Source organism: Manacus vitellinus, unplaced genomic scaffold (genome assembly GCF_001715985.3).
Source record: "Manacus vitellinus isolate BGI_N305 unplaced genomic scaffold, ASM171598v3 scaffold_21_pilon, whole genome shotgun sequence".
NCBI lineage: Eukaryota > Metazoa > Chordata > Aves > Passeriformes > Pipridae > Manacus > Manacus vitellinus.
In genome coordinates, this window is record NW_021939546.1 from 12,664,582 (window position 1) to 12,691,078 (window position 26,497).

The following is a 26,497-nucleotide window of genomic DNA, read 5'->3' on the forward strand; positions in this document are numbered from 1 at the left end:
CTCTGGCCGCAGCTCCCGTATCTCGACCGCCTTCTTGTGACGGTCTGGAGGTGGCAGAGTGGGTGTGTTTTTGAAACGGCCTTTCGCTTTTGTTCGAGGCACCCTAAAGGTATGAATTGCTGGTTCGGAGAGCGGGCCTGGCTCATTATAATTGCCGTTTGAAGATAATTGAGGCCGTCTGCGGCTGTGAGCAACAAAGGTTGCTCTGACCGGGTTCGAGAGTATTTGATTTACAGCGTTCATTCGGCTCTCCTCCGGAATGAAAGGAAATAACAATGATTCTGTGGTCTGTTACTCTGTGGGTTAGGAAATGCTGTGGCTAAAAATCCGATCGTAACACGTGCTGACCCCAGACAGAAAAGCAGAAAGGTTGGCAGGTCGCAGTAGGTTCTCCGAGCAAGGCAGATGGTTCTCTCGCAGTACGAGGCAGCCGAGATCTCCTGCCGATGTTAAAAGATTTTCATGTTATCGAAAATGGGGGCGATAACTTGTAGTTTAGGAAGGGGAAGTATCAAAGAGCAGTCCGACGGCTTCCGTTTGACATTGAATACCTGCCCAGTGAAATACTCCGGGGGATTGCTGATGGAACAAATGTAGGAGGACTGGCGCAGTACTGAGCAAAAGTATGACCTTGATCTTGAGTAACGGAAAAGAATGTAATTCAGTGACAAAACGTGGGGTCGTGCACTCCAGGCCAAACAGCTTTTGCTTATAAGATAAAACCGGCCAGTTGGAGGCATCTCAAATACTGTGCAATGGCTGTTCCACCCTTCTTTGTGCAGAATTGCACTTGGGGAACAGCACCTGCGTTTGTGCGTGCAGGACTATTGATGTTCTGCTGCCAGGCTGCTTCAGTTGCAATCTACAAGTACTCTCTGGTTCTGGCCATCTTTACTTGTAAGACTCGCTCCCAGTCTACTGCAGTTGAAGACTAAACCCTTGGGTGAACATGGGGATAAGGAGCTTTGTTGCAATAGGCATTTAGAAACGCTGAACGTGCTGGCACTTCTCAAAATAAAAACTGAGAGGTGGATGGTTACTGTCTATATACTGCCAGGGTGCTCGAGAGAAACTTTCCAAAGTAAAACTGTTGCTAAAAAAAACAACAACAACAAAAAACCAACAACAAAAAACCCCCACGTGGATTGAAAGCTAAACGTTTGACTGTAGGGCCAGTTCTCCAGGACCAAAGTGCCTGGCAAGGGGGAAGGAGCCAAGAAATGAGGTGCTCTCAAACTTTTTTTAGAACGGACTTAGTGCCTCACAGGCACAACGTGGAAGAATCCTTGAATCTTGGCTTTCCTTAGCAACATGAGACTCATGCTAACCTCTGAGGTGGTTTTATTTCCAAGGCAGCTAGTGCTTGTAGCGGTGTATGGAATGATTTAAGTGAAATCACTTTTAAGAATATTTTGTGGGCTGCAGAAATAAGGTTTATAGAGTTGGCAATTTGAAAGATTATGCTCTGGATGCAGCTGGAATTCTGAAGTGATATACTGCATTCCCAGACTGAGCAAAAAATACTGCACAGGGCGTATTACAGATGACTAGCTTTTAGGGCAGGCAGCCAGAAGTAGAGTTCTCTTGTCCTTGTGTATCCTCTTACTCTTTTTTTTCAATGAACTTGAGGAGAAAACAACCTGGCTGTACTGATTTAAGACTTGGTGAAATTTTAATTGTTAACATAGAATGCGATTTCCACATGTACCACGAGTCTTTCTGGTTGCAAATAAAAAAAGATTTAATTGTTTGAAGGCTTAAAGTGTTGTTATGCAGAGCACTGTTCCCTAGGGATTAACAGAAGTTATTTTCTTTCAGAATCAACGGGGAAGATCAAGTTTGAGGTCTTAAATTCCCTTGTAAAATTGAACAAGGGTCTTCTCATCGGAAGGTTCTAAAAAACAGACTTTCTACTCATCCACCGAGTGGAATGGGAAGATATTTCTGAGTTCTGCTTAGGCTGTAGGCTAGCCCTTTCCCAGACTCTGAGCTGTTACTGGTTAGATAACCATTACTGTATCATTAGGAGGCTATGAGCCAAACATCTTGAAGTGCTGGTAATCTCTGTAGTGGCTTGACTACCCAGGTGACAAAGTTAAAACCCGTGTCACTCTGAAGCCTTGTGTAGCAAGTCTAAGTTGTCTTTGGTGTTCAGTCTAGATTGATAAAAGGCTTTGAATAAATGCTTACTTCCAGGTGCAAAGGTACCATTATCTAAACTGTGTTGGTGTTATCTCCTGTCTAGATTAAATCAAGATGTCTTCGGGAAAGGCTTTCATTGGAAAACCAGCCCCTGACTTTACTGCCACGGCTGTAATGCCAGATGGACAATTCAAAGACATCAAACTCTCTGACTACAAAGGTAAGTTTGTGCTTCTCTAATTACACAGATAGTCTGGCCATAGGCAGGAGTGAGGGGTATCTAAAGATACATCTTGATTTGGTTCCAGAGTAATAGTGACTGAAGTGGACTGAAGTATGCAGTGGTTCTCAGTGGTGGCAGGAGTATGCTTGGGAAGCTGTCAGCAGCATGACTGGATGTCCCACCTATGATAACTGTTGTTAATTAGCACAAAACCCCTCTAAACTGTAATCTTGCATCAGGCTTATTGCCCTGTGTATCACAGTGAGACTGGTGTAGCATCTCCAAACTATGTGGAACAGCAAAATCTTCTCTTCCATCTTTTGTCAATGGAAAGTAGATTCTTTCCTCTAACCTCTGAAGTCCTGTTCTCTGGAGTACTATCAACATGTTTGCCTTGCCAGAAAAGCTTACAGTAAAGGGAAGGTCTGAAGTATCCAAGTACTAATGTTGATGGTTTCAGAAACACATTTCTAATCATGCTGCAGGCTACATGAGGGCGGTGAGTAGGTATGGGCTGTTCCCCTACTCAGTTAACATGTCTCCTTGGCTTGTAGCCTTTCAGACCTTGCCATTTCTCTTTTAATTGTCAGCCACGAGGTCTTCTAGTGTAGCACTCCCTGAGGTGTACTCTGGGTGGACCTATGGGAATAGACTCAGGAGACAGGCATTCCCTGTCAAATTTGACAGTCTGGTTTTGGAGGTTTCAGTTGGGTAGGATTCTGCATTACATATAAATACATATATATAGCAAGTCTTAAAATAAAGGCATCTATAGTTTGTCATTTAATCTTTAAAGGTAGTTTTGTGTTAAGCCTTTTCCCCTCTGTCAGTATTTGAATGGTTGATACCAAATATGATAACTCTTAAAAAGCTGAGAGGTTAACTGGTTATACTGCTTTTCTAGGAAAATATGTTGTGTTCTTCTTCTACCCCCTGGACTTCACTTTTGTCTGTCCAACTGAAATTATTGCATACAGTGACAGAGCTGATGAATTCAAGAAAATCAACTGTGAAGTAATTGGAGCTTCTGTTGACTCTCACTTTTGTCACCTTGCCTGGTAAGAATCATCATTTTAACCTAATAGAACGTTCTGCCTGGCCTCAGTTCTTGCAGAAACTGAATTCTGAGTGTATTCAAACTTGCTTAATGAAGTGTCAAAGGCACTTGGGAAGTATTTGTAGTGCTGCTTCTGATCAGAACCGAGCACACTGGGTCAGTTCTTTTGTTGCCTCCTGGCTGACTGAGTACAATACTGCAGAAAGCATCAGATTCTGTTGTTCCTTTAACCTTCCTTCTGAACTGCCCATATTTTTAACATTTAAACTTCCTTCTTTTAGGATCAACACTCCTAAGAAACAAGGGGGCTTGGGTACTATGAAAATCCCCTTGGTTTCTGACACAAAACGTGCCATTGCCAAAGAATATGGAGTACTTAAGGAGGATGAAGGTATTGCATACAGGTAATAAATACACCAGAAGGTAAACTTGCTGATAAAGTCTCTTGTTGCAGTACAGGGAGCATGTCAGATGAACACAGAGCTTGTGTACACTTGAACACCTGCAGGAGGCTGAAGCTCTTGGCTGTTCTAGATGTAAACTCCTTCAAGCTATCTAACACTCCTGCAAGGGGAGATGCTACTTGGTTCTCCTTAGTGCTTAGACTTCCTGTGCTTTTGTCTAGTTAGATAAATGCTGCACAGTGCAGGAGTACCATGCAGGTGAGCTTCTGCAAACATTGGTAATGCAAGACCTACATAGTCATGAGAATGATTACGGGTATTTAGTGATCAAAGTACAGATTAATTAAAACCCAGGCCTTATCTTTTAGTCAACTGTTCAGTAAAAGTTGCTGAGGGAGCTGAACTTTTGCTGATTTAACCTGACTTTAAAGGACTGATGAGCTGTTTCTGGTTGGGGTTTTGAGAACAGTGTGTAGGATTTTTTTTTTTGAATGTAAGAATGCCTCTCTTGGAATTTACTCTTTTTCCTTGGGTTTCTCTTCCATTTTGTCTTTTTTTACTAGGATCTTCCTTAAACAGGAAGCATTTCTTTCCTGCTTCAGTGTTTTGACTTGCCTCCTGTCCTTCCTAGTTGCTGCTGAGTGTTAAGCTTTTAGTTGCTAATGTTCCAGTGCTATGCATGCACCAAAGGTGTTAGTTTTTAGGAAGAGGTCAGTAATACTAGATGACACTGCCATAACTGAATACTGAACTTTGAGTTTTTGAAACTCATTTCAATCTACTCAGTCTTTCAAAAAGCTGTGTTTAACTTTGGGGCTGTTTTTTTTTGTTTGTTTGTTTTTTTAGGGGCCTGTTCATAATTGATGACAAGGGCATCTTGAGGCAGATTACTATCAATGATCTTCCTGTTGGCCGTTCTGTTGATGAAACCCTCAGACTTGTCCAGGCCTTCCAGTTTACAGATAAACATGGAGAAGGTAAGAGTTCTTCCTTTTTAATTTAATGCCTTCTCTGAGGAACAGTATTGAGTAGGCAGGATAAATCAAGGTTTAGTAAAAGGTACTAAGTCCACATATCAATCTGTGCACAGCAAGTAATTGTAGCTTTTGTAATGCAGCTGGTTCTGTAAAGCTGCTTGTTGAAGGACACTGTAGTGCTTTATCCTGTTCCAGTTAATTGTCCATTGAGTACTTGCTAATGTTGAGATATCACTTAAATCAACTTGGTGATGGACATCTTGTCCAGCACAGAGCAGTTGTGTCCCTCTCAATTGGACAGAAAATACTTGAGACAGAAATGAAGAACATGAAGAAGCATGATTTAGATTCTGCTCTTGGATTTGGTAGGTTGAGACCACCAGTTCTAAGGTAGTGTTTGATGCAGTCTGTTAGGCAAAGCATTCAAATTTCCAGAAAGTCTGCTGATCTTTTTGTCAATGTGTAGTGAGGGGAAAAATGGATGAGTCTGTGCCCATAGTTCAAGGGTGATAAGGTGCTTCAGGCTGGCAGCTTTTCTGCAGGAATTAAAAAATAAAAAGGCACCGCAGATGAAAAGTTTAAACCAAGTTATGGAAACTCAAAATTGCTATGTAGGTGTTGGTAGTCTTCTGTTATTAACCAATGACATGTGTTGCTCCTGGGCATACTTAGTGTACTTCAGAACAGGTAAATCAATGGCAGGTTTTATTTTAATAAGCTGCTCCTGTGGCTCTGGTATAGCCTGAAGAGAGTCAGTCATTCTGAACATGTCAGGTGAGGGAACATCCCAAATACTTGATGGAGCAGTCACACATGTCATGCAAATGGAGCCTTTTGGGGTTTACTGTGCCTTGGAGTAGGCAAGTTTTAGAACTAGGACTGCAGTGACATCTAAACCAGGATAGACCAGAGTAAGGTGTGTAGCACCACTCAGCTGAGAATTCTGTAGCTGTAATTGCCAGTCCTGTGTGGAGCAAGCACCAGACATTGCATGGCTGTAAACAAGGAGTACTGTTGCTGCAAATTTGAGACTATGAAACCTCTGAGTCCTGGTGGCTTTTTGATAGCCATGTAGGGGAACTAGTGACAGTTTAACACTTTTTCCCCCTCAGTGTTAAACTGGAGAACGGGCCCTGGGTGAGTTAAAGATAAGGGAATACAGACTGGACTGGATCCCAGGAGATAAGTGTACTGAGATGGTGTTAAAGCCTCTCTGGCCTGGGCTGCTGGAGTTGGTGTCACCTTGCTGTTGAGCTTCTCTGAAGCTCTTAAGTGGAGTGGGGAGGGGGTGCATGTGTGAACACTGTTCTGTGGGCAGACACCTGGTTCACTTGCCCAGTGAACAAATGGAAATGAGTAAAACAAACTGAACATAATGTGACCCTGAATGCCCCATCTGAATGTTGCAAAGGTGTGTACATGTTCTGAGTTGCAGTTTTGCCTTGCTGTTGTGTAAAACGTGTTCTGCAGAAGCAGCTGGTAAGACTTAAACATTCGTATCGTTTCAGTGTGCCCAGCTGGCTGGAAGCCTGGGAGTGACACAATCAAGCCTGATGTTCAGAAAAGTAAAGAGTATTTCGCCAAGCAGAAATAAACATTCAGCCTGAGTGGAAACTAGAATGCCTTACATAAAGAGCAAGCATCAGTTACTGAACTTTGACTAAGTCATTGCATCTGAGTCAAGGGATCATGTTATAGTTATAAGCAGTAACTTTTTTACTTGAAGGAAAGTTTGTCCTGTTGACAGTACCTTCATAGAAAATACTAATGATCAGTATCTGTACATCAAGCCCTGTTGACCTTAGTGACAATGCTGTGTATGTGGTTAGCCATGTGTTACATATAGAGCAGTGGTATCCTTTTGTAACTCTATTAAACTTGTGAAAAGAGCACCCTGTCTACTGTTTTTCTGTTTAGTTGTCAGGAGGAAAGCAGTGCAGGCTGCACTTGTGGAAGCTCTCCCTACTGAAGGCCTTTTACTACAGCTCCATTAGAATGGAGATAGAAATGCTTAGTTTTCATGTTGCAGTAGTAAAAGACTCTTCACATTCCTTGTGCCTTTGCTACTAGGTAAAGGAACGTGGTTTGATTTTTCTGTCAAGACTTAATCTCTGGGCACTGCAGTGTTGCTCAGAGCATAGATGTGACTGACAAAGGTGGGGCACATTTTCATGCACCATGTCAGCTTACTCATTTCTGCATCTGCTGTAGTTGGCATGGACTGTTCAAGGACAATTTCTGGGAATACAACATTCAGTTTGAATGCTGTCTGTACAGGAGTGGAAGACTGGGCTTCCTGGAAAGCAAACTTCCTTGGAAATACAACATTCATCCCTAATCTTTCCCACTACGTGTCATGGGGGTGATAATATGCCAGTTATCCATTAGCTTGTAGTCATATGATTTAGATCAAAAGGGTACTCAGGTGTGCCAGCCTTTTCTTTAATCTCTGTATTCCCAATCATTATGTAAAACTCAAAGCACCTGACTGTGGCTCTAAGTTCCACTGAAGCTGTGTATGATGTGTAGCTTCACAGTTAAAAGGTGGCTTGTGATAAAGTCAGAGCTGAGAATTTGGGTAATGAGCTATTGCCTAACAATGTGAGTGAGTTAGAGCCTTGTGATCTTGATGTACCTGTAAAGATTAAACTGTTAAAGGCCAAGACCTTGCATCTACCTTCAGCTCCTCAAGTAGTAAACAAGTTCTGTTCTGCTTAAAGTGAGCAATAGCAAAGTTAAGGCCCAGGGCTACTTACATGACTCAGAAGTGAAAGTTGCATGCCTTGAGAAGTAAACTTGTGTAGTACAGCTGGAAAAAGTACACTGCAGAAGCCTTAACACCAAATGCTTCAATAACTACTGAAATAGCTAATCAAGGTCTTGTTTATGTGCCATAAATCTTCACTGAAGATATGTGAAAGTGATGTTTACCTGGATCATTTTTTTTTCTTAATATTTAAAACAATCCAAATTCTCGAGATAACAAATGAGGCCAACATCCCCAGGGGGCATTGATAAGTAACAGGAGCATTTATGTGTTCAAAATAAAATTAATATAAATCAGTATGGCTTAGCATGAAGTTACCTATCAAATGCTCTTTTCTAGCAAATGAAAAGGAGTAGAGCTAGGGCTAAGCTAATGTAAAACTTACCTTAGTTGTGCCTAGCTATTTTAGTCTTGAAATGTAAAATTGGTAACAGCAGTTATTTGAAGGGTACAAGATTCATGTGGTTTAGTTCTGTGGAATGGGAGATTCTTTAACCTGGCCATGTGACTAAAGTGACTGTTGCTCTTATTCAGAAGTAAAATTACACTTGCTTGCATTGGGCCATTGCATCATAGAACCATTTATGTTGGAAAAGACCTCTAAAATCATCAAATCCAGATGTTACTGTAGCAAAGCCCTGCTGACCACTAAACTTTATCCCCAAGTGCCACATCCACACATTTATTTTCAATACTTCCATGGATGATGATTCCATCACTTCCCTGGGCAGCTTGTTTCAATGCTCATCCACCCTTTCAGTGAAGAAATTTGTCCTTAATACCTAATCCAAACCTACCCTGGTGCAATTTGAGGCCATTTTCTCTCATCCTGTTGCTTGTTACTTGGGAGAAGAGAACAAACCCCACCTGGCCACAGCTTCCTTTTGGGTGGTTGTACAGAGCAATAAGGTCCCCCCTGAGCCTCCTTCAGGCTAAACACCCTCAGCTGCTCCTTGTGCTCCAGACCCTTCCCCAGTCCTGTTGCCCTTCCCTGGACATGCTCCAGCACCTCAGTGTCTTGTCATGAGGGGCCCAAAACCTCTGTGAGGTCCTGCTGACTCATGACAGTGTGGCAGAGGAGCCTGTTCTGTGCCCAGACTGAGGGCCAGCACATTAATGACTGAGTTCAGCCCCTCACCATGACACAAATGGATTTTCTCAAATCTTTAAGTGTATTCACTGTTCCAGAGGTAAGAGAATGTGTTTAGAAGGAATGTTGTGTAGCTGCTCTGTCATCTACGCCTTGTCATGGAGGATAAAGGGGTTTTCTCATATTCTGGCCTTGGAGCTCTCTCCCAAAAGGTAGAGGAGACTGTATGTGTCCTGGAGGGAAGATGAGGATCTGAGGGTGGTGGAGCCCTGACCCCTGCAGCCTCCTTATCCCACGGGCTGAGGTGTCCCACTGTGGCTGCTGCCAGGAGGGGAGGTCAGAGCTGCCCTGAGAGAAGTGTAGGAATGTCCCATAGAAACATTGTCTTCATTTATTCATCCCACTCCTCTGATGGAAGACATTTCCTTCAGTACACCATAATTCCCTCTGCCTGCTGGTCATGTGGGGTCTCAAGGCCTGACAGGAAAATGTCAGCCCTCAGCAGAGCTGTGTCACTCCTGCTCTGAGTAATCCCTAATCCCATCCAACAACCCACCTTCTAGATGTCTCAGTAGCAATAGCTGCGTTCACGTGTTTAACTTTCCTATTTTGGAAAAGGGGTTAATCTCGGTGGCTGCTTAAGAAGCTGTTAGTTTAGAAAAACAATTCCCTGACTGAGAAAAGCATTTTGGTTATAATTAATTGCTTTGCTGCTGCCCACCTGGAGCTGCTACACTGAGAGGCTATGAACTGTATGTACTTAAACATCACAGTCACAGGTGAGTGGTGAGACTGTGGAAATTTGAAATGGCCAAGAAACAAAATACCTGTGGGTTAGGAACTGTATTACATGTTTGCACCAAATTATTAGCTGGGAATTCATGCATTTAATTTTTCTTTTTATTCTTCAGCAATGTGACACATTTGTGGAAAAGTTTGCCATATTGTCATTTTAATGTTTACGTTACTTACATCTCCAAGAGTATAACACCAAAAAGTGGGTAATACACAAAACTTCTTCAAATCCAGAAGAGTCTAAGTTTATTTCTTTGCTTAAACTCTGAACCTGGAGCACCTTCTCCCCTTCTTTCTTCACTGACCTTGGTATCTGCACAGCTGTTTCTCTCACATATTCTCACTCCTCTCTCCAGCTGCAGGTTGTTGCACATTTTTCCCCCTCTTAACTCTGTTATTCCAGAGGCTCTCCCACTGTCACTGATGGGCTCAGCCTTGCCCAGCAGCAGGTCCAACTTGGAGCCACCTGGCATTGGCTCCATTGGAAATACTTGAAGCTTCCAGGAGCTTCTTCACGTATTATTTAAAATTAACAATATTTACTCCCTCATTTTTGTGACATATTTATAATTAAGTTTTCAGACAACAGCATTTGTGTAAGAGCAACAGGATTTTTTTTTTGTATGTGTAATACAAAACTGTGCATCAGACTTAAATTCTATATATTGTATGTTTATCATGGAATACACAGAATGTGACATTTGATGTTTGATATACAGAACAAAGATTTACTAGATTTTGTGCAACTTCTATGAGTATGTTATTTCAAAATTAACAGTTGCATATTTAGATGCTTATAAGAAAAAAAATTGCTTATTAATGTTTAAAGAATTAGCCCTTTGTTACAAAACAAGTTTCTCACTGGTTTTGAAAAACAGTCTAATAAGTTACTAATTTTTAAAAGTACTATTTTCTTAACGAGTGCTGCAGCCTTTTTATCAGGCCTCTGTTGGGTTGTCCAACAAATCAATACAGTGCAAAGAACAAAAGCAAGTAGTTTACATCTCACAGGTGTTGCAAAATGATGCACTTTGGTTAAGAAAGCATGTTTGCAAAAGCCCTATGACCGTACCTTTTAGTAATGTTATATATCAAAACAACAGTCACGTAAAGATTACATTAAAATAATGAAGTTTATCATATTAATAGTTCGAAAAATGTATATCTTCTGAAATTTTCAGTGGGTCTGGTGTTCAGTATTAAATGACAGTATGTAAATATATATTCTAATGTATATTGCTGGACAGATAAAGCATAGAGGACTTAAACCAGAAATGTCTTGGCTCTAATTTGCAAAGGGTGAAATGAGGTAAGTGCAGAGGAGTGGTGTGAAAACAAAGGTACCAGTAGGAATGCAGCACACTTGGTCAGTTAATTCAGAAAGTGTGTTAAAGATGTCACTGTCTCTTATTTTAATACAAATTAATGGTACATGCAAAAAGAACAAGGAACTAGAAAATCAAAGAAATAGCTGGGGGTTTTTTTATTATAAATATATTAGGAGTTTGCCTTCAGTGCATGGTCAGACCTGATTTTACTGTGGGTGGCCACATGTGTTTGTATCAGGCCAGTGGTCAGTGTCTTCACCTGTAACATTGGTATAATTTCAGCACCTCACAGAATTTAGGAGAATGTTACCACAGAACAGTTGTACAGGCCAAAGCCTGTGCAAATCAAGCAGCTCTGCATCACCAGCTCCTCTGTGCTGCACACACTTGGGTGGCTGCAGGAGAACAGGCTGTGGGTTGTTTGCAGTGCTCCCAAACGGGAGCTGTGCCTGTGGGAAGCAACTCTCACCACACCTAGTGATGAAAGCTCTGGGCTTCACTGTGAAATCTGGCTCTTTCACCTGAAGCTTAAGTCATTATGGGACACGTGTCTGAATTTAGAATGCTTCTGTGCAAGATACCATTTCAGCACAGATATATGACTATATATATATATATATATATATATGAATATACATGAAACCATTAAGACTGCACTGTCCTCTGAAACAGCCCAGTAGGTTTATGTTCCATATTCTACAGCAACAGATTTTTGACATATTTGCACTGACAAATGAGATTAATATCCTTTGTCCAGAGAGAAAAGAAGTCTTTAACCTACACTTAATAAAACAATATAATTTAAAATTAACGTATTTCATCACATTCACAAAAATAGGGTAGTTTTTTACAGTTTGGAAGACTGAAGGAACAGTGAATAATTCAGGAAGACTAGTCAGAACAACACTGGAGAAAGGGTTATGACAGGAAATTAAAACCTAAGATCAGCTAAATCCCTTAGAAGGATTAAGAGGGTTTATGCATTCATAGAAAAACTAATGATTCTGCATAAATTTAAGAAACCCAGAAAAATCCTCCCACCCTTCCCTGTCTTTAATTTACTTACAGGAATTTTCCTATCCCATGCTTTGTTTTACATGAGAAAAAAACCCCAAACAACTTAGTGTAAAGGTGTATGATTTTCAGACACCTTTCTAAACGTTTTGGGGAAATTAAACATATGCAATTATTAAAAATAAAACCTCTTGCTCACTGAGTTATGTACAAACATCAACAAAAATAACATAAAATGGGAAATGTATTATAGATGCAATATTAATGAACAATAGTAGACATTTTAAATATTCGTGTATATATATAATCATGTTTTGCAGATTTTAGCATATTGCTGGAGAAATTTTAAACATTCCACTAAAATATCTTATTGTTCATTCTATGATAACACATTTTTTTTAAAGTTTCCCAGCGTGTTTCCAGAGGAATGTGAACATCCATCTGCTTTTTCAGTCACAGAGAGAAAAGAAAAGCACATTTGTGTTCCTTGGTGCTTTCTGTTTCCCCCTTGAAAAACCCAGAAGGGAAGTTCTCTGTTTTCTGAAGCAAACGTGGTGGATGATCTGTCACAGGATACTTGCTAGGATTGGAAGCCAACTTAACAGCAAAAAAAGAAAAAAGTTTCATGAATACATTTGTCTACTTTGGTAGGTGAATCTGTGAAAGTTAAGGTTGCAGAGGTACAGCTGTTTCTCTGCTGCAGTCAACGGCAAAACCACTTCCCCTCAGAGGAAGAACTTTGAACTGCTGCTGCTTAAATCAGTATTCAAAGCTAATTCATTAAATATACTTTTTGCATGGGGCTGAACAAAGAGTGATGGTAATCACGGTGGTGCTGATCAGGAGCTGCCACTCCTTGTTTTTAGAAATGTGTAAGTCATTACTCAGGTGGGTTTTTTTAAGTCAAATTCAAGTCTCTGTGCCTTTTCAGAAACGTACCCCATGTTAAATAGTAGCTACACCAATTCTGGTCACAAATTAATAAAACGTCATGAATACTACACTGAATGAGCACAATTATGCTTCTGATCCAGAGGAGGGCAATCTAGCTCTAAAAAAAACCCCCCAAACCAAGCCAAACTTTAAAACCCCCACCAAAACAACAAACCAGAAGAGTGCACTGCTCTCCCGAGGCTGACACACCAACACTGATTAACACAGCAAACCATCTCCAGTTTTCCCACAGTTTAGAGGAAGACGGGATTGTTACAAGGCACTCTTTTTCCAGGAGAAGAAAATAAGTCAGTATCAGGAACTAAGTTTGCCACACTCCACTTCATACCACAAAGAAACTTTAGTGCTTATTCCTGCACCACTGAGATGTGACTGAATTAACTGGTACCAAAAAAACCCAGCAGTGTTTTCCCTGGTGTTTTTCTGAGCAGTAACACTCACGACTGCTCGTCACCAGATTAGACTGTGCTTTGTATTTAATTGGTATTTTCTGTCACATCTTTAATTTTAATTAAAAAAATCTCAGTTATTTTAAGGTTAATGAAGTAAAAAAAGAGAAAATGTAACTGAAGGTGAATAACAATGTATGTTATGTGCATGAAAACAAATTGTTAATTCTCCATAGGATATTTTATTAGCTTGAAATATGCTGAATATCTTGCTGCTAAAACTGAATTTAAATTAAATTCAATTTTAATTTATTTCATTTTTACTGTTCAGCTCTTCAATATTCATTCTATTGGTCATGCTGAGGGAAAAAAAAAGAGTCTTTAATAAATGTTTAAAGGTTCGGATTTAGAGAAAAAAACCTGGTTGTCTAAAAATGTAAAGTGTGATACTTGAGCTAGTAAATCTATCCAAGTATTTGCAATTGCTTGTTTGACATTCTCGAGTGCTGAAAATCAGAATGCCTTCCCAATGCCTCGGGATCCAAGGAGGATCTGTTCCTCACCGTGCCTGGTCTTGCCCCAAGAGTTGAGATAAGTCAAACAGGTTCTCAAACTTCAATTTTATTAAGACAAAGACCATTATACTCCCAGCAGCAAGGAAAGAAAGCTGCTCACTGGCAGCTGTGGATCTCAGTTACCTGACTAAGGAAAAGACAGTGACACCCAATCCAGGTCACTCCGAAATTACTGCAGTAGGAATGGATGTCACCAAACATTTGTACTCAGTCCAGCCTGATACAACTGCATTCCCAGAACCACAAGGAACACGGATTTCCCTCACTGTGACTCAGTATTCACTAACAGGTTTTAACAAATAAGAATTCCAGTACTTAGAGGTATCACTTTAATGTTCCTGAGGGAAAAGTCCCTCGGTTGTGTATCGCTGGACATCTTGAACTTTTGTTGCTGTAAGAACAGAGGAAGAAATGAGAAGTGCCCTGTTAGGTGCTTGCTGTTAACTGCTCTTGCTGCAATGACCTGGGAGAGATAAAACTTTATTAGACTTACTCATAATGTGCTGTGTGTTTTATTTTTTCATATCCCAGATGAGCCTGTGATAATAGTTTATTAACTTCTGCTAAGATAACTAAGTTTTTCCTCCAGTTTGCAGATACTGGATTTTGTGTCTTAGGTAGCTCACTATTTTCAGGATGTTAAAATCAAAATGATCAATCCTTGCTTGAACATCTTGAGCTCTCCACAAGTTAAAAAATCCACTGTTTAAATAAAAATACTCAGTACTGAGGGTTACTCACAACTTTGTATATTTTATTAACCAAAATACCATGTGAAGAGAAATACATTACAAAAATTGAAATGCAGTGACTGTGGTAATCTGTTTAATAAATTAACTAAGACAAAATATTAAATATTTGTAAGAAATCAATGCAAAAACTCAAACTATTTTACTTTAAATCGTAATGTAAAAAGATAGATCTTATTCCATTCTATATTTATCCTTCTGAGATAATCAGTATTTTGTGTTTGTTATTAATATGAGCCATTAGCTCAAGCCCCTGTTAAATTACAGTTCAACTGGAAAGTTCTGAAAGGTCAAACAAATTTCAACCAGAAGTAATTCTATAACAAAAGAACAGAATTTAAACAAATTTCATTATTTCACTTAAATTAAAAATCACAATACCTCTATCACACAGTAAGTCAGGTGTCTGCCTTAGTCAGAGGTGAACAAAGCATGGAAAGCAACAAAGACTTTTTTGTAACAGCAAATGCATTGAACAAACCCAGTGATCACAAGCCCATTACTCTGTTTACAGGGAAACAAACCTGTTATACTGAATTTGGATTACGCTGAGTTAGTGCACAGACTATGAAAGACTGTACCAAGCAGGGACTTGTTGTGAGGGCAACCTTCATGTTTGAGTCTCCAAAAGGTAGGAAGAATCACAACATAAAAAGAAAGGGCTCAGTTCTGCAAAGTGAGTATTTTTTTGCATCACGTTGATACCATTGAAAGGAAAAAAGTGCTTAGTGATTTGCAGCATTGCACTGGAGTCACAAAAATAAAATACTATTTTAATGTATTATATTATTTTAACAAGGCCTGAGCCTCAAATCGCTCCAAGATAAATTAATTCCCAGTTCCCAGCGCCATCGTAACTTCTGAACAAACCTAAGAGGACAAAGTCACCAATGAATGCTATGTTTCTGCCTGAAGATGTTTTATCCAGCAACATAAGTAATGTGAATGCCATTAATATTTTCCTTTTTCTCTGCTTGTTTGCCTGTGTGTGTGACAAGGCTTCATGTGATGGTTTTTAAGTGTGTGCAGGTTTACAATCTCCCTCACACAGAAAGCACACCAGCAAACTATGGCAGTAACTCTGGGGGGGTGTGGTGTGTGCTGGCACTGAAAAGTGCTTTAAATACAAATGTCATCTACCTCAGAAAAGGTCATGAGAGTTGTCCTTTTCAGTCAGTTACCCTGACAGGAGTAAAACCTCCACTCCCACAGAGATTACTCAGCATCTTTCCAAGTGTTTCAGTCAGCTGCTCTATAAATGGGTAGATGTTTAAAATGGACCTAAGGATGTCATGGTGTTCTGAGAAGCTGTGGGTGAAGAGGAAACAGCACCTTTGTACTGCCCCTTTCCCTTCCCTAACCACCCTGAAGGAAGCAGATGCCGTTGGCTCTGTTCTCCTCACTCCTGTTCCATGTACAGACCACACAACTCACTGAAACAATCCCTGAGGAATTTTCTTTTGGATGGTAAGGAAAGGAGACATTTAAAGACTTCTTAATTAAATTAAGCCAGCTTCATTCCTAGTGAAGGAATACAGGGCAGATTTTCTTTCTGAGGAAGAAAAGACTGAAAAGACCGAACATCTATTCCCCAAGGAGAGTTGTGACATAGGATAATAAAATGCTGGGTACATCTAAAAAAGTATTTGCCCTTTTGGAGTACTATGGCTGAACTTTTTTTACACTTACAAAGACACTTGGAAAGAAAATTCTTGAGAACAAAAATGACTTCTCTAGTGAGTACCAGGGGTTTTCCAGGTGCCAGGGTGTATGAACTACTCCCAACCAAAGGCCAATCAGCATCTTACCAAAAAGATGGACTCCCCAAAAGACACACCCCATCAGCAGCAGCACGGAAGGCACTGCTCCCACCTTCCCCCAGCACTGCTATGGAGCAGTACTCCCTCTCTCTGGGAAGCTGATGTTTGGACAGAGACGCTGCCCACGCTGCTGGGATTTGCCATCTCTTTATACACGCACACAATTCTCCTCCTCGGCACCAGGGAAAGGTCGGCGCTGATGAGTTACACTTTGCTGCCCTCTGCCCCTCCCTGCAGCCAGTTACTCACTGAAATTCGATTCTCTGGGCTTCCTGTGTCAGCCCCAGCAGTCGGAATCTCTCGGCTGGAGGGGTGGCAAAGTAGACTCTTTGCTCCTCTGAATACCTTTCCTTCACCTCAATGATGTCCCTGTAGCGCCCGTCCTGCCAGTGAAAATTGAACTGCTCCAGCAACTCAATCCTTTTCTCCTCTGTGCTCACACAGTCAACGGGGGCAGGCTGCTCCAGGAACAGCACCTGAATGTCTGGGAACAGGAGGAGACCCCGGATAGCAAACCAACCGCCATACTTGGGATGGATACACACGCCATAGATCTTCTGGAAGAAAAAAAAAAGAAATATGTAGGATGTCTCACTTTGTCTCTAGTAAAGGTTAAACTTCAAAGCATCGAGCTTCAATGCAACTTCTCACACTCGCAGCCCTCTGCTGGAGTGCTGTACAGAGCAGAAAGGAAAGCTCTTTCCTGAACATATGGCTCAGAGCATCACTTTTCACTCCCATTTTCCCGTGCCCACACACCCCACCCTGTAACGGGGGGAGAGGTTCATTTCTGAAAATCTAACACAGAGGTTAACCAGAGTGTATTTTTTCCCCACTTATAATGCTCCAAGCAACAGGTTTGCCTTTGCACTGCAATTTATTCTTCTGCGTAGGTTTAAGACATCAAGATATTTCTCTCCATGTACGCATTTCCCCACCACCCTGAAGGATCTTGGAAGCTTCCAATTCCCACATGAAATACTTTGTGCACCTTTATGTGATCTGGACTTTGTAATTTCCTTCAAGGAGAACTAGTAACTAGTGAGTAAACAACAGTTGCACAATTCAGTGATTGCAGTTTAGTGTTTCTTCCCAGGCTGTGTTTTCGCCTCACCTTTTTCCCCCATGGATCATGCTTCACATCCTTCCTTTGGTAGTAATATGCAGCTCCAGCAACGTGGGCAGCTGTCTGTGCCAAGAACTTGGGCTTTCGGCTCGGCAGGATCTCATAATCAAACATGACATCCACCCTCTGGTCAGGGAATTTCTGGGAAAATTGGAAAACATCAGCCCAGGCTGTGAAGGTCCCTGCACAGCTGCAGGCTGTGATGGCAGAGACAGAATATGCAGGTCACCAGGCTGCTGATGCTCTTATTACCTTCATGAATCACACTTCACCCTTCCAAAGAGCACAGGCAGGGACCTGCAAGGCTCTGTCTGCTGCTGAACCCACTTGGTTTTATGCCATGAAAGCAAAAGGAATCGGTATTTCAGCTTCTTACCTCCTTCACACGTGATAAATGATAGGAAATACACTGATCCACGGGATCCCTGATTATTTTTGATCGTTCTTTCTTCACGAAAGGTTTAAGGGCCTTGTCAAACATTGAAGGCGTGCTGAGGATCACGAAGGCCAGTGTGTCGTCTGGGTAGGGGAGATGAAAGGCTGGCTGGACAACAGCATTGTACCATCCAACCTTCGGGCAAAGAAACACAAATTTCCATTAGAACAGGGACACCACTCTAGTGGAACATGCAGGAATGTAAAAAAGTGGAAGGAAGTGTAGCCCCCCTTCATTTGCAACCCAGATAGGGCAGCCAGCTCAGGGCCTTCCTTTTAAACTCAGTTGATTTGCACCCCAGGATTCAGAGTTTCTGGAAGCTGTGCAGTGAGCTGTGTGTGAGATAAGAATCAGGCACTGCATTCAGCTCCAGTCTGCCCTTTATCCAGCTCTGCTCAGAAACCTAGAGGGAAGTATGAGCAATCAGGTCTTGCCAATGCAAATCAGATGGTTTGGTTTAGATAAAGCTTTTACAGTTTGTTTTTTCTTATCATGGGCCAGAAAGAAACTGGTACTTCTGTTTTGCTCATATGATAAACTGCGTGTTTTATTTCTTCAGCAGGAAACACTTGTGTGGAAATGAAGGCTGTGAAGCTCCCGGCAGCGCTAGACCCCCCACCCAAAACCCCCAGCTCCACCCTGTGGAGTGACACAGCCACATTTTGATATTTGTTTCCAGGGCTGGATGTGTTATAACACAGTCTAGAAATGAGGGATCAAGCCAGGGCAGCGGGAAGCATGACCAGGACAGGGCTCAGATCTGCAACTGTCGGGTGGAATGGCCAAAACCCCATGCACCCCACTACTGATGCCCTGCACAGTAACATCAGTCTCTTTACAGGTTATGACAACTCCCATTCTCCCAGGGGGCCCTAAAGGTCAGGTCTAACATTCAGAGAGATGCCCAGTAAAGTAACATTAAGCCTGAAAATGCAATGCACTGATTACTCTAAATATCAGTGAAATAAATCTGAAAGTGACTTTACAGGTGACAGTGGCAGCCAGACCTGCCCATCTGGAAACACAGAGTGAAAACTAAGTTTACTATAAAGATGCATCCTTCTGTCAACCCAAGGTTTAATCAGTTTTGTGCCTCTTGTTTAGGACGCTGAATTGAATTGTCATAAGAAATTAGAGAGATGTGAATCTAAGGTTTGCTGTTTTCCCAGTGTCTATCAGTGCACCAGGGCTGGCTCTGTCACAGTGAAATCTAGAGCAAGCTGCAGGGCTAAAAGGTTTCCCTCTGGCGGCGACAGTCTTTTTATCTGGGTTCCACCCCTAATTCTGCTGCTGTGCTTTGGGAAAGCAGCATTAAATTCTCCAAATTCTGGAGACGCCACCTCTCTCAGCACCTCACTCCCCTTTTACTTCTTATGTGAACAGTACAGCAGGACACGCAAACACCTCAGGTGGCAAATACAACAACACTCCCCAAGGAAAGGGCTACATTTATTGCGGATGGATTCTTACTGGATATTGCAGATTAATCTGTATCTGATACTGCAGATTGATTTATTGCAGATCGATTTATTGCAGATGGATTTATTGCAGACTGCCCCTGGGGAGGGCAGAGGAGGAGCAGTTGGACACAGGGGGCAGAGGCAGTGGGGAGAGGCCCCTTCCATGGACAGCAGTGTCCACAGCCCATTTACGAGCGGATGAGGTGCTCAGCCCTTCAGTGTGCAGGCGCTTCCACGCTCAGATTAAAATTTAAACCTGCCCGTAGGACTCTGCCCTGATGCCTCATTGCGCAACTCCCCGGTGCCCGCCGGTCAGGGACCCGCCTGCAGGGCCCTGCGCACGCGCGGGCCGGGGCACGGCAGTCACCGCGCCCTGCGGCACCGGGCGGCCTGACCGCGCCTCCCGCGCCGCAGCAGCGGCCTCCGGGGCACCCCCAGCACCGCGGTCGCCGCAGGGGCGCCCCGAATCCTCCCGGCGGTCACCGCCCCCCCCGTGACCCCCCTAGGGCCGGCCCCGCGCTCCCTCAGGCCCCGGGAGCAGTTGACGCCGCCGCGGTTGACGTCATTACCTTTGAACGCGTGCGGCGTCGATGGTCCGAGCGGGGCCGAGACGCGCCCCGGAGCCGCTTCCGCCACGCGCCGCCTCCAAATGCCCGCGCGGGGCACCACGGGAGCGTATTCCGCCGGGACGGGATTTCCCCCCCCCCAACGCGGCGCCCCCGCCGCGTCTCCAGGGAGACGAGGCGCCGCGCAATGCACACTGGGGCGAGGACTCCATGTCCCAGCATGCTCGACCATCCCAGACAGCGCGGGCTGAGGGCGGTTCCGTCTGCTCAGGGCACGTTTTCCCCGCCCGGGGTTGTGCATATTTTTGTGTCCCCACACGCTGTTGGAGAGTCCCGCCTGCCCTTTTGGGTGGGTACTGCTCACTAAAACAGTTAGCGAGGCGGCTGCGCTCGCAATCCTTTCTCCTTCCCCATGTGAAAGCCCGTGTTCCTTGCAGCTTCCCTGTTCCTACCAACGTATTTACCACGTTGAGACCAAGGCTCGGGTTTGGATCTCCTTACCCTAATCGGTATAGCAGCTTAACATAATCTTTTACAGTTCTTGTGCAACGTTCTCCATCCAGCCTGAAGTCTTGAGTTTATTGAAGTGCCAGGACGCCAAAGCTGCAAGTTCTTAGGGACAGAATCCCTTCAGAAATGTGAATTTCTTGCTTTGTGGAGTCCCCTTATAGCTTCTAGAACCCCAAGAGCTTTTCCTTATTGTATCCATGCCCCTTGGGGTGGGAGGGCAGAAAGATCTCCTCCGTCCAGCTCCCTACTTTTTCTCTGTTGTTCTGAGATTTTCCTGCAAGGTTTAATGTGCTGGATCAGAGGTTACCTCCGGAAAATGCTTGGAAGGGGTTGTCCTCCCTTTCTCAGGTGCTGAGCAGCCACAAAGCACAGCCTTCCAAAGAACAATCTTAAGAGTTTACACAAACTCAGGATGGAAGCGTGGAGCACCCAGCAGAGGCTTGGCCACCTCAGGTAGAGGGGACGCACCTTCGGGGAATTCGGGGGATGCCCAGCCCTGTGTGCGTGTTACAAGAGAGCAGGGACAAGGCAGCTGCCTGGGAGCTGCAGGAGTGTGTCACAGGAGGGTGCTGCTGGCTGGTGGCTGCTCAGAGCTCTGCAGGACAGCTCCTGTGGCAGATTGCTTTCACAGGCGGTGGACTGGCAAGCTCAGAGACGCTGGGGACTGATCTCTCATCTTGCCGTTCTCTTTTGCCAGCTTTGGTACCTGCCTGTGGATAGAGTATTTGTCTTGTGGAGCACGGGTAGTATGGCTGTGGCTTTACTGATGCAGAAGGTAGGAGATTTGCCAGCTTTGTGAGGTTAGGTCGTCTGTTTAAATCCTGAACTGGCAAAGCTTGGAGCAGGTATGACTTAAAAGTCTGCCCTCTCCTGGAAATGACCTCTGGCAAAGTGCAGGAAAGGGATTTAGTCCTTCTGAGGCAGCTCCTGAAGGGGGTGAGCAGGCTACCCAGGGAAAGGGTCACAGCACCAAACCTGACAAGGTTCGTTTGGACAATGCTTTCAGACACATGGGGGATTTTGGGGTTGTCCTGTGCAAAGCCAGGAGTTGGACTCGATGATCCCTGTGGGTCCCTTCCAGCTCAGAATATTCTATGATTCTACGTGGCAGCCTCTGTTACTGAGACATTTGTATCCTGAGGGTTAGCATCTCCAGCTCATTCCATGTTGGCATTGACAATGGGTACCTGCTGTTCCCTTCCCAGCTGTCCTTGGAGCTGAGCTGGCAGGGTCTGAGTTAGCTCATGGCTTCCCTGAGCCATCTCATCTGCCTTGTTTCATCAGGAGTATTGCTGTCTTCTACCCAAGCCCTCTGTCAGGGCTCCACATGCTCTCCCTCATTGCTAGTTGGACAGTACTCGCATTTTGCTGTGATGACTGGACATAATAATCAGTGCCTCCAAGAAGAGGTGCTCTTTGAATTGCCTTATAGAGCTTACTCTATAGAATAAGAGCTTACTCTAATTCTTTCATCCCTCTTTTCCCTTTCTCACTGTGCTTGGCTGGTGGGAACTAGCTTTGTTTGTGCCTCAAACCCCCCCAGCTTGGCCCTTGCTCTCCCCCCACTCCTACCCAAGGGTTCTGGCCTGCTGCCTGGAGAGAAATGAGTGACAGCTCAGCTTCCTCACCGAGGATCCTTAGATGTTTTTGACTCTGTTTAATTGTATCCTCTGTCCAACCCCAGCTGCCCTCAGACAGCTGCCAGATGTCAGAACTATCACAGGTCTAGCAGAGGATTCATGTCACTGTTGCCAGCATTTGCTTCCCCAAACAGCTTTGTGCTACAGGAAAACAGCATCCAGAGAATATGTATCTCTTCCCTGGGGGAAGGCAGCAATGCCTCAGTGAGGTGTCTGTGTCCCAGGTATAGTTTTGTGGTTTGGGTTTCTTTATTATTAGGAAAAACACAACACTCTCTTTCATCTCCCTCAGGGTAATGATGATGGGCTACAGCGTGATTGGGTGTCATCATGAAGCATTTATACAAAAAGAATCATTGTTCTCAGTGTTCTCCACAACATTAAATAAATAGCACCAAAACACAACATTGTACTGGTTATAACAGAAGGGATTTTCCTTCTGTTTTCCATCCACAGCTCTTGAAACCTTTTTCTGTCCCTTTTAAAGAACTTTTGCTCCACATTATGTTGGAACCTGAGAGACTCTCACAAATCGTTTGAAGACTCATGGCAATTTGTTAACTGAAATGGAGTTAAAGGACATCTTAATTCCTTGTTTATTTTTCTGATCTTTCTAGCCCTTGACCATTAGCATATAAATGTCTGCTTTTATCAGTGGGGAAGCACCGATGAACACTGAGTCTGGAGGTCAATGTAGCTCTATTATTAGGTTTTCTTTGATAAAAAATATTGTATCAAATTGGTGAGATGTTTTCAATAATGGAACTTCATTGCAGTTCTCCTGTAATTAAATATCAATTCCCTATTTCTTTCTATAAAAGCCTAATGCTTTCCCTTATTATGTCACTCTCCCACCTGTTGTTAAGCTCGGATATGTTGTCTGTTCTGTCAACATCAGCTTAAAATGTTCCAAGCCCTCTGCTTTATCCTGCCCTGGCCTCACAGCACATTGCCTCCTGAATTTCTGCCACTGCAGTTGTTGGCTGTACTGTAAATCCGACCAGGGAGCCGAGCTGGTTCTAACAAGTGCGTCATTGTTTGGGGTTTTTGTTGTTTTTTTTTTTCCCCTGAAGTGGTGTGTTTCACAGTGCTGCTGCAGGAAAAAAAATTGTGCTGGCACAACTGAGAGAACAATGTGAACAGGGCTAGGTGGGGAGGCAGAGATTCTGCTGCCAGACTGTTCATCTCTGAAAACACAACTGAATTGCTCAGCAGAGCTGCTTCTAGGTATGATTTTGTTGGAAGCCCCATCAAAGTAGTTCCCACCCCATCCCCACCCCCAGTAACTGTTCCAGTAGGCATTGCTAAGCTTTTAAGGGACTGTCAGTGTTATCCTTCTAGCAGATCTACAGTCTCTGACCTGAACAATCAAGTGAAAAGTCTGTTCTGGAAGAAAGTGCCATCCATGGCACCTGCAAAGAAAGACAGAGATCATAGGAACAATTTCCCAGTTACTCCAATTTTTTTAACACTCTGGGACATGGTATTCCAGCCTCTCTTTGGTTTAGAGATCTCATGGTCAGGTCAGGTGTCCCGTTGTGCCTTTACAACACAGCTGACCTCTGTATGGGAAGGGTTTTGCATTGTGGCTGTGGCTTTGAGCAGAAATGAGGTGGCTGATTCTTCGTGTTTTAAACCTCCATAATGTGGAGCTGGTTGGAGCTGTTGGTGTCAAAGATGGGTGAAATACAGTGCCTGAACATCTTTGCCAATGTGTTTGCTTTCCTGTCATGGACCTGTTTTCTGCTGCCTTGTGCCACTGCCCATACCTCTGCAAGAATAAGAAAATGCTATTAAATTGGAATAGCAGCAGTTTCTTCATGAGGTGTCACAAAAGGCAGACAGTGGAGGTTTAGGCTCAGCAAGTCCATCCTTGAACTTTTGGCCTAATCCGCTGTTTGCCTAATTTCTTTTAGAAAGAAGCAAGAACTTGCTGAGAGAGGCAGAGTGGTTTTCTCCATCTTTGGGTGAGGTTTCCACCTCAGAGGCTTCATCTCCGATGAGCTTTCCAGGGCCGCAGGGATCAAGGTGCCTGAAGGTAAGTGTGGCTGAATCCTGCACCCTCAGCATCTAAAGAACCTGGCAGGGTTTTCCACAGCAATGTGGGTGACAGAGCTTTACCCTTCAGGGCATTCCAGAGGTCATGCTGATGAGAGGCACTTGCTCTGCCCAATTTTACTGAGTATTAGGCACCTAAAGGCAGGAAGGCAGTCCAGTCTGGAGCAGTGGCCTAGCACTTGGGGCCAGAGTTAAAACTTTGCTCTGAGAGCAGCATTGCTATGCCAGGACAGAGGTAACATGTGTGTGCCTGTCTGCTCTTTCATCCTCCCTCTCCGTGCAGTGTCAGGGTGATGAAAAGCTGCATGTGAGGGCCAATTATGATACTTATCACTTCCTCTGACAGTGCCAAGATACCATTTTTTAATGTGGCTCTGTTTTTGTTTTGGTGCTGACACACAGCCAGTGAGAAGGTGAAAATTGCTTACTTAAAGAAGGTTCCTTTCTCAGCCTCTTTATCCTTTTGGATTTATGCCTTGCTTTTGGGATATAAAACAACTTTGTGTTTGCATTAACACTTAGCATTAAAAGAAATCAGGAACAAAGGGCTAATGTTCCTTTAAAAGAAAAAAATTCATGCCCTACTTGAGTAAGATGCTTAAGATTCTTGTGAATGGAGGCTGTAAGGCATGTTAAACTGCCCTGTGTTCTGTTTTTCCAATTTACTAATCCTGCTGATTCAGGCTTTACTAGCAAACCTGCTACAATTAACTGCTTTATAGATGCAGTCGTAACATGTCAGGTTGCTGTTCGGGCAATGTCTAATGAGCCTGCAATTCCCATCAAGGGGTTAAGTTTTTCCTCTAACATTTATTCTGAGGCATATCAGTAGAGCCTTACTGATCAAATGCTCAAGCAAGCCCCCTCATTTAATAATAAGCAGCTAGTTACCTGTTGCTATAGTATTACCTGCAGTTATTAGGAGTAAATATTTATGTCCTAGTAGCATCAGAAACCCTGGCCAATATTACAGTAGAGGCACCCAGTAGCTGTGCTGGCAGCTTGCTGCCATACTTGGAACCATGATTCACTTACATGGGCACCTATTTTTATTTGAACTTAATGTAGCTTGCGTGGATGCTTGTTGGTATTTCTGTTTCAGTAGGAGATAAATGAGGATGTTTTTTAATAGAGTTTGACACAGGTTGCAGACCACACTGAACCAGCAGTGCTGGAGGGGCTAGACAGAGGCTGCTGTTTGTTCTTAGGTTTGGCATATGGGGTAAGAAGTCTGGGGAAGGCTAATTCTTTGGTCTTTTGGTGTAGAATGCACAAATATCTCCAATGCTGTGTTTTGAGCTGGAGGAAAGCAGTGCTGGAGAAGTGACTAGAAATAGGTGGAGTGGATGATCTCAGCAGTGACCTGACAGCCTGCCCAAACTAGAGCTAGCTGCATGACCTTTAATATTAACTAAAAGATACATTCTTTACTGTCAGGAACAACTAAAAGGTAGAAAGGATATTGTCTTCCCGAGGTGAGCAAACTCTTCTTCTTGACCTGTTTGTTATCTGGATTTCCCAGAACTGGAAGCTGTGAGGTGTGGGGCTGACCCAAGGGAGGCAGCTCAAGGAAGGGACACAGCCATTTTGATGAGTCATTCACAGACATGCCCTGTCCCACACTCTACCTGAGTCCTGAACTGTTGGCTGCCCCCTTGCTTAGACCTACACCTTATACCCCCACAGCACTGTGCTGTGTGTTCTGTTCTTCCACCTCAGGTGACAGGGGGACACCACTGATGCAGGGCCTGATTTGTGATGTGTCAATCAGCTTTTGCAGTTGCCATCTGGCTTGCACAGGGAGAGATGCTGTGGTGCCTGGCTGCAATGGGAGTCAGAGAATTCCTGGCTGTGGTCCTTTGTTTCAGCCCTCTCACATCTTCTGAGCTCTCACTTGGTGGACCTGAACAAAGTGAGAGAATTTAGTATGTTGTCTCAACTAATGCCTTCAAATGGTTTGCTCATTTTTTTGTTTGTTTGTTTGGGTTTTTTCCCCCCAAATATACTGTAAGTTTTGGGTTATGGTGGATATTGTTTAAACTGTTAGCTAGCTAAAGCTCTGGGATGTGTAGCTGGGCTTAGATTGTGCCTTTTAGGGAAACTATGTACAGCAAGAACAGAACAGATATAGACTCACCATAGATTTACCCTGTCTGACAAGACCCAATATGGAGCAGCTGACTTGACAAGTGCTGGTAAATTGCTTCCTCTTGTGTGGCACAAAACAGGCTGAGAAATTTTGTTATTTGAACAGAAAGTTCCATGAGGACCATAAAGGGGAGGCTGCTGGTTTGTTTTATGAGAATAGAGTGCCACAGTGACAAAAAAAAGGGCCTTGTGAAATTTCCTAATGTGGTTTGAATTTTTTTATTCCATTTGGCTCTGAGATAACCTAATTTTAGAACTGCTGTCTGGTG

At 43.3% G+C, this 26,497-nt stretch overlaps 2 protein-coding genes across 3 annotated transcripts; one reads left to right on the forward strand and one right to left on the reverse strand.

Moving 5' to 3' along the window:
• Positions 1–2,226: 2,226 nt before the first annotated feature.
• PRDX1 (peroxiredoxin 1) lies at positions 2,227–6,695 on the forward strand. The gene is made up of 5 exons (XM_029959641.1): positions 2,227–2,362; positions 3,270–3,423; positions 3,704–3,826; positions 4,673–4,803; positions 6,312–6,695. The coding sequence occupies exons 1-5, from the start codon at positions 2,257–2,259 to the stop codon at positions 6,395–6,397; spliced, it is 600 nt and encodes a 199-aa protein (XP_029815501.1). The 5' UTR covers positions 2,227–2,256; the 3' UTR covers positions 6,398–6,695.
• A 9,427-nt stretch (positions 6,696–16,122) lies between these two features.
• MMACHC (metabolism of cobalamin associated C) lies at positions 16,123–19,368 on the reverse strand. Of its 2 annotated transcripts, none has more exons than XM_029959776.1 (4): positions 19,317–19,368; positions 17,787–17,981; positions 17,399–17,551; positions 16,123–16,838 (listed from the first exon to the last, which is right to left on the reverse strand). In XM_029959776.1, exons 2-4 carry the CDS (start codon positions 17,889–17,891, stop codon positions 16,530–16,532), a joined length of 567 nt encoding a protein of 188 aa, XP_029815636.1. In that variant the 5' UTR covers positions 17,892–17,981; positions 19,317–19,368; the 3' UTR covers positions 16,123–16,529. The 2 variants fall into 2 exon arrangements, with proteins under 2 accessions (XP_029815636.1, XP_008922650.2); XM_008924402.2 differs by having other exon boundaries at positions 16,123–16,841.
• Between the last annotated feature and the right edge of the window lie 7,129 nt (positions 19,369–26,497).

Bases quoted from the DNA above. Each gene is read 5' to 3' on its own strand.
- PRDX1 (XM_029959641.1), top strand. From the start codon at position 2,257: ATGTCTTCGGGAAAGGCTTTCATTGGAAAACCAGCCCCTGACTTTACT. The intron at 2,363-3,269 runs GTAAGTTTGTGC...CTGCTTTTCTAG, and splicing joins CAAACTCTCTGACTACAAAG to GAAAATATGTTGTGTTCTTC. The intron at 3,827-4,672 runs GTAATAAATACA...TTGTTTTTTTAG, and splicing joins GATGAAGGTATTGCATACAG to GGGCCTGTTCATAATTGATG.
- MMACHC (XM_008924402.2), bottom strand. From the start codon at position 17,891: ATGTTTGACAAGGCCCTTAAACCTTTCGTGAAGAAAGAACGATCAAAA. The intron at 17,552-17,786 runs GTAAGAAGCTGA...CAATTTTCCCAG, and splicing joins ATTTATCACGTGTGAAGGAG to AAATTCCCTGACCAGAGGGT. The intron at 16,842-17,398 runs GTGAGGCGAAAA...TTTTTCTTCCAG, and splicing joins ATGATCCATGGGGGAAAAAG to AAGATCTATGGCGTGTGTAT.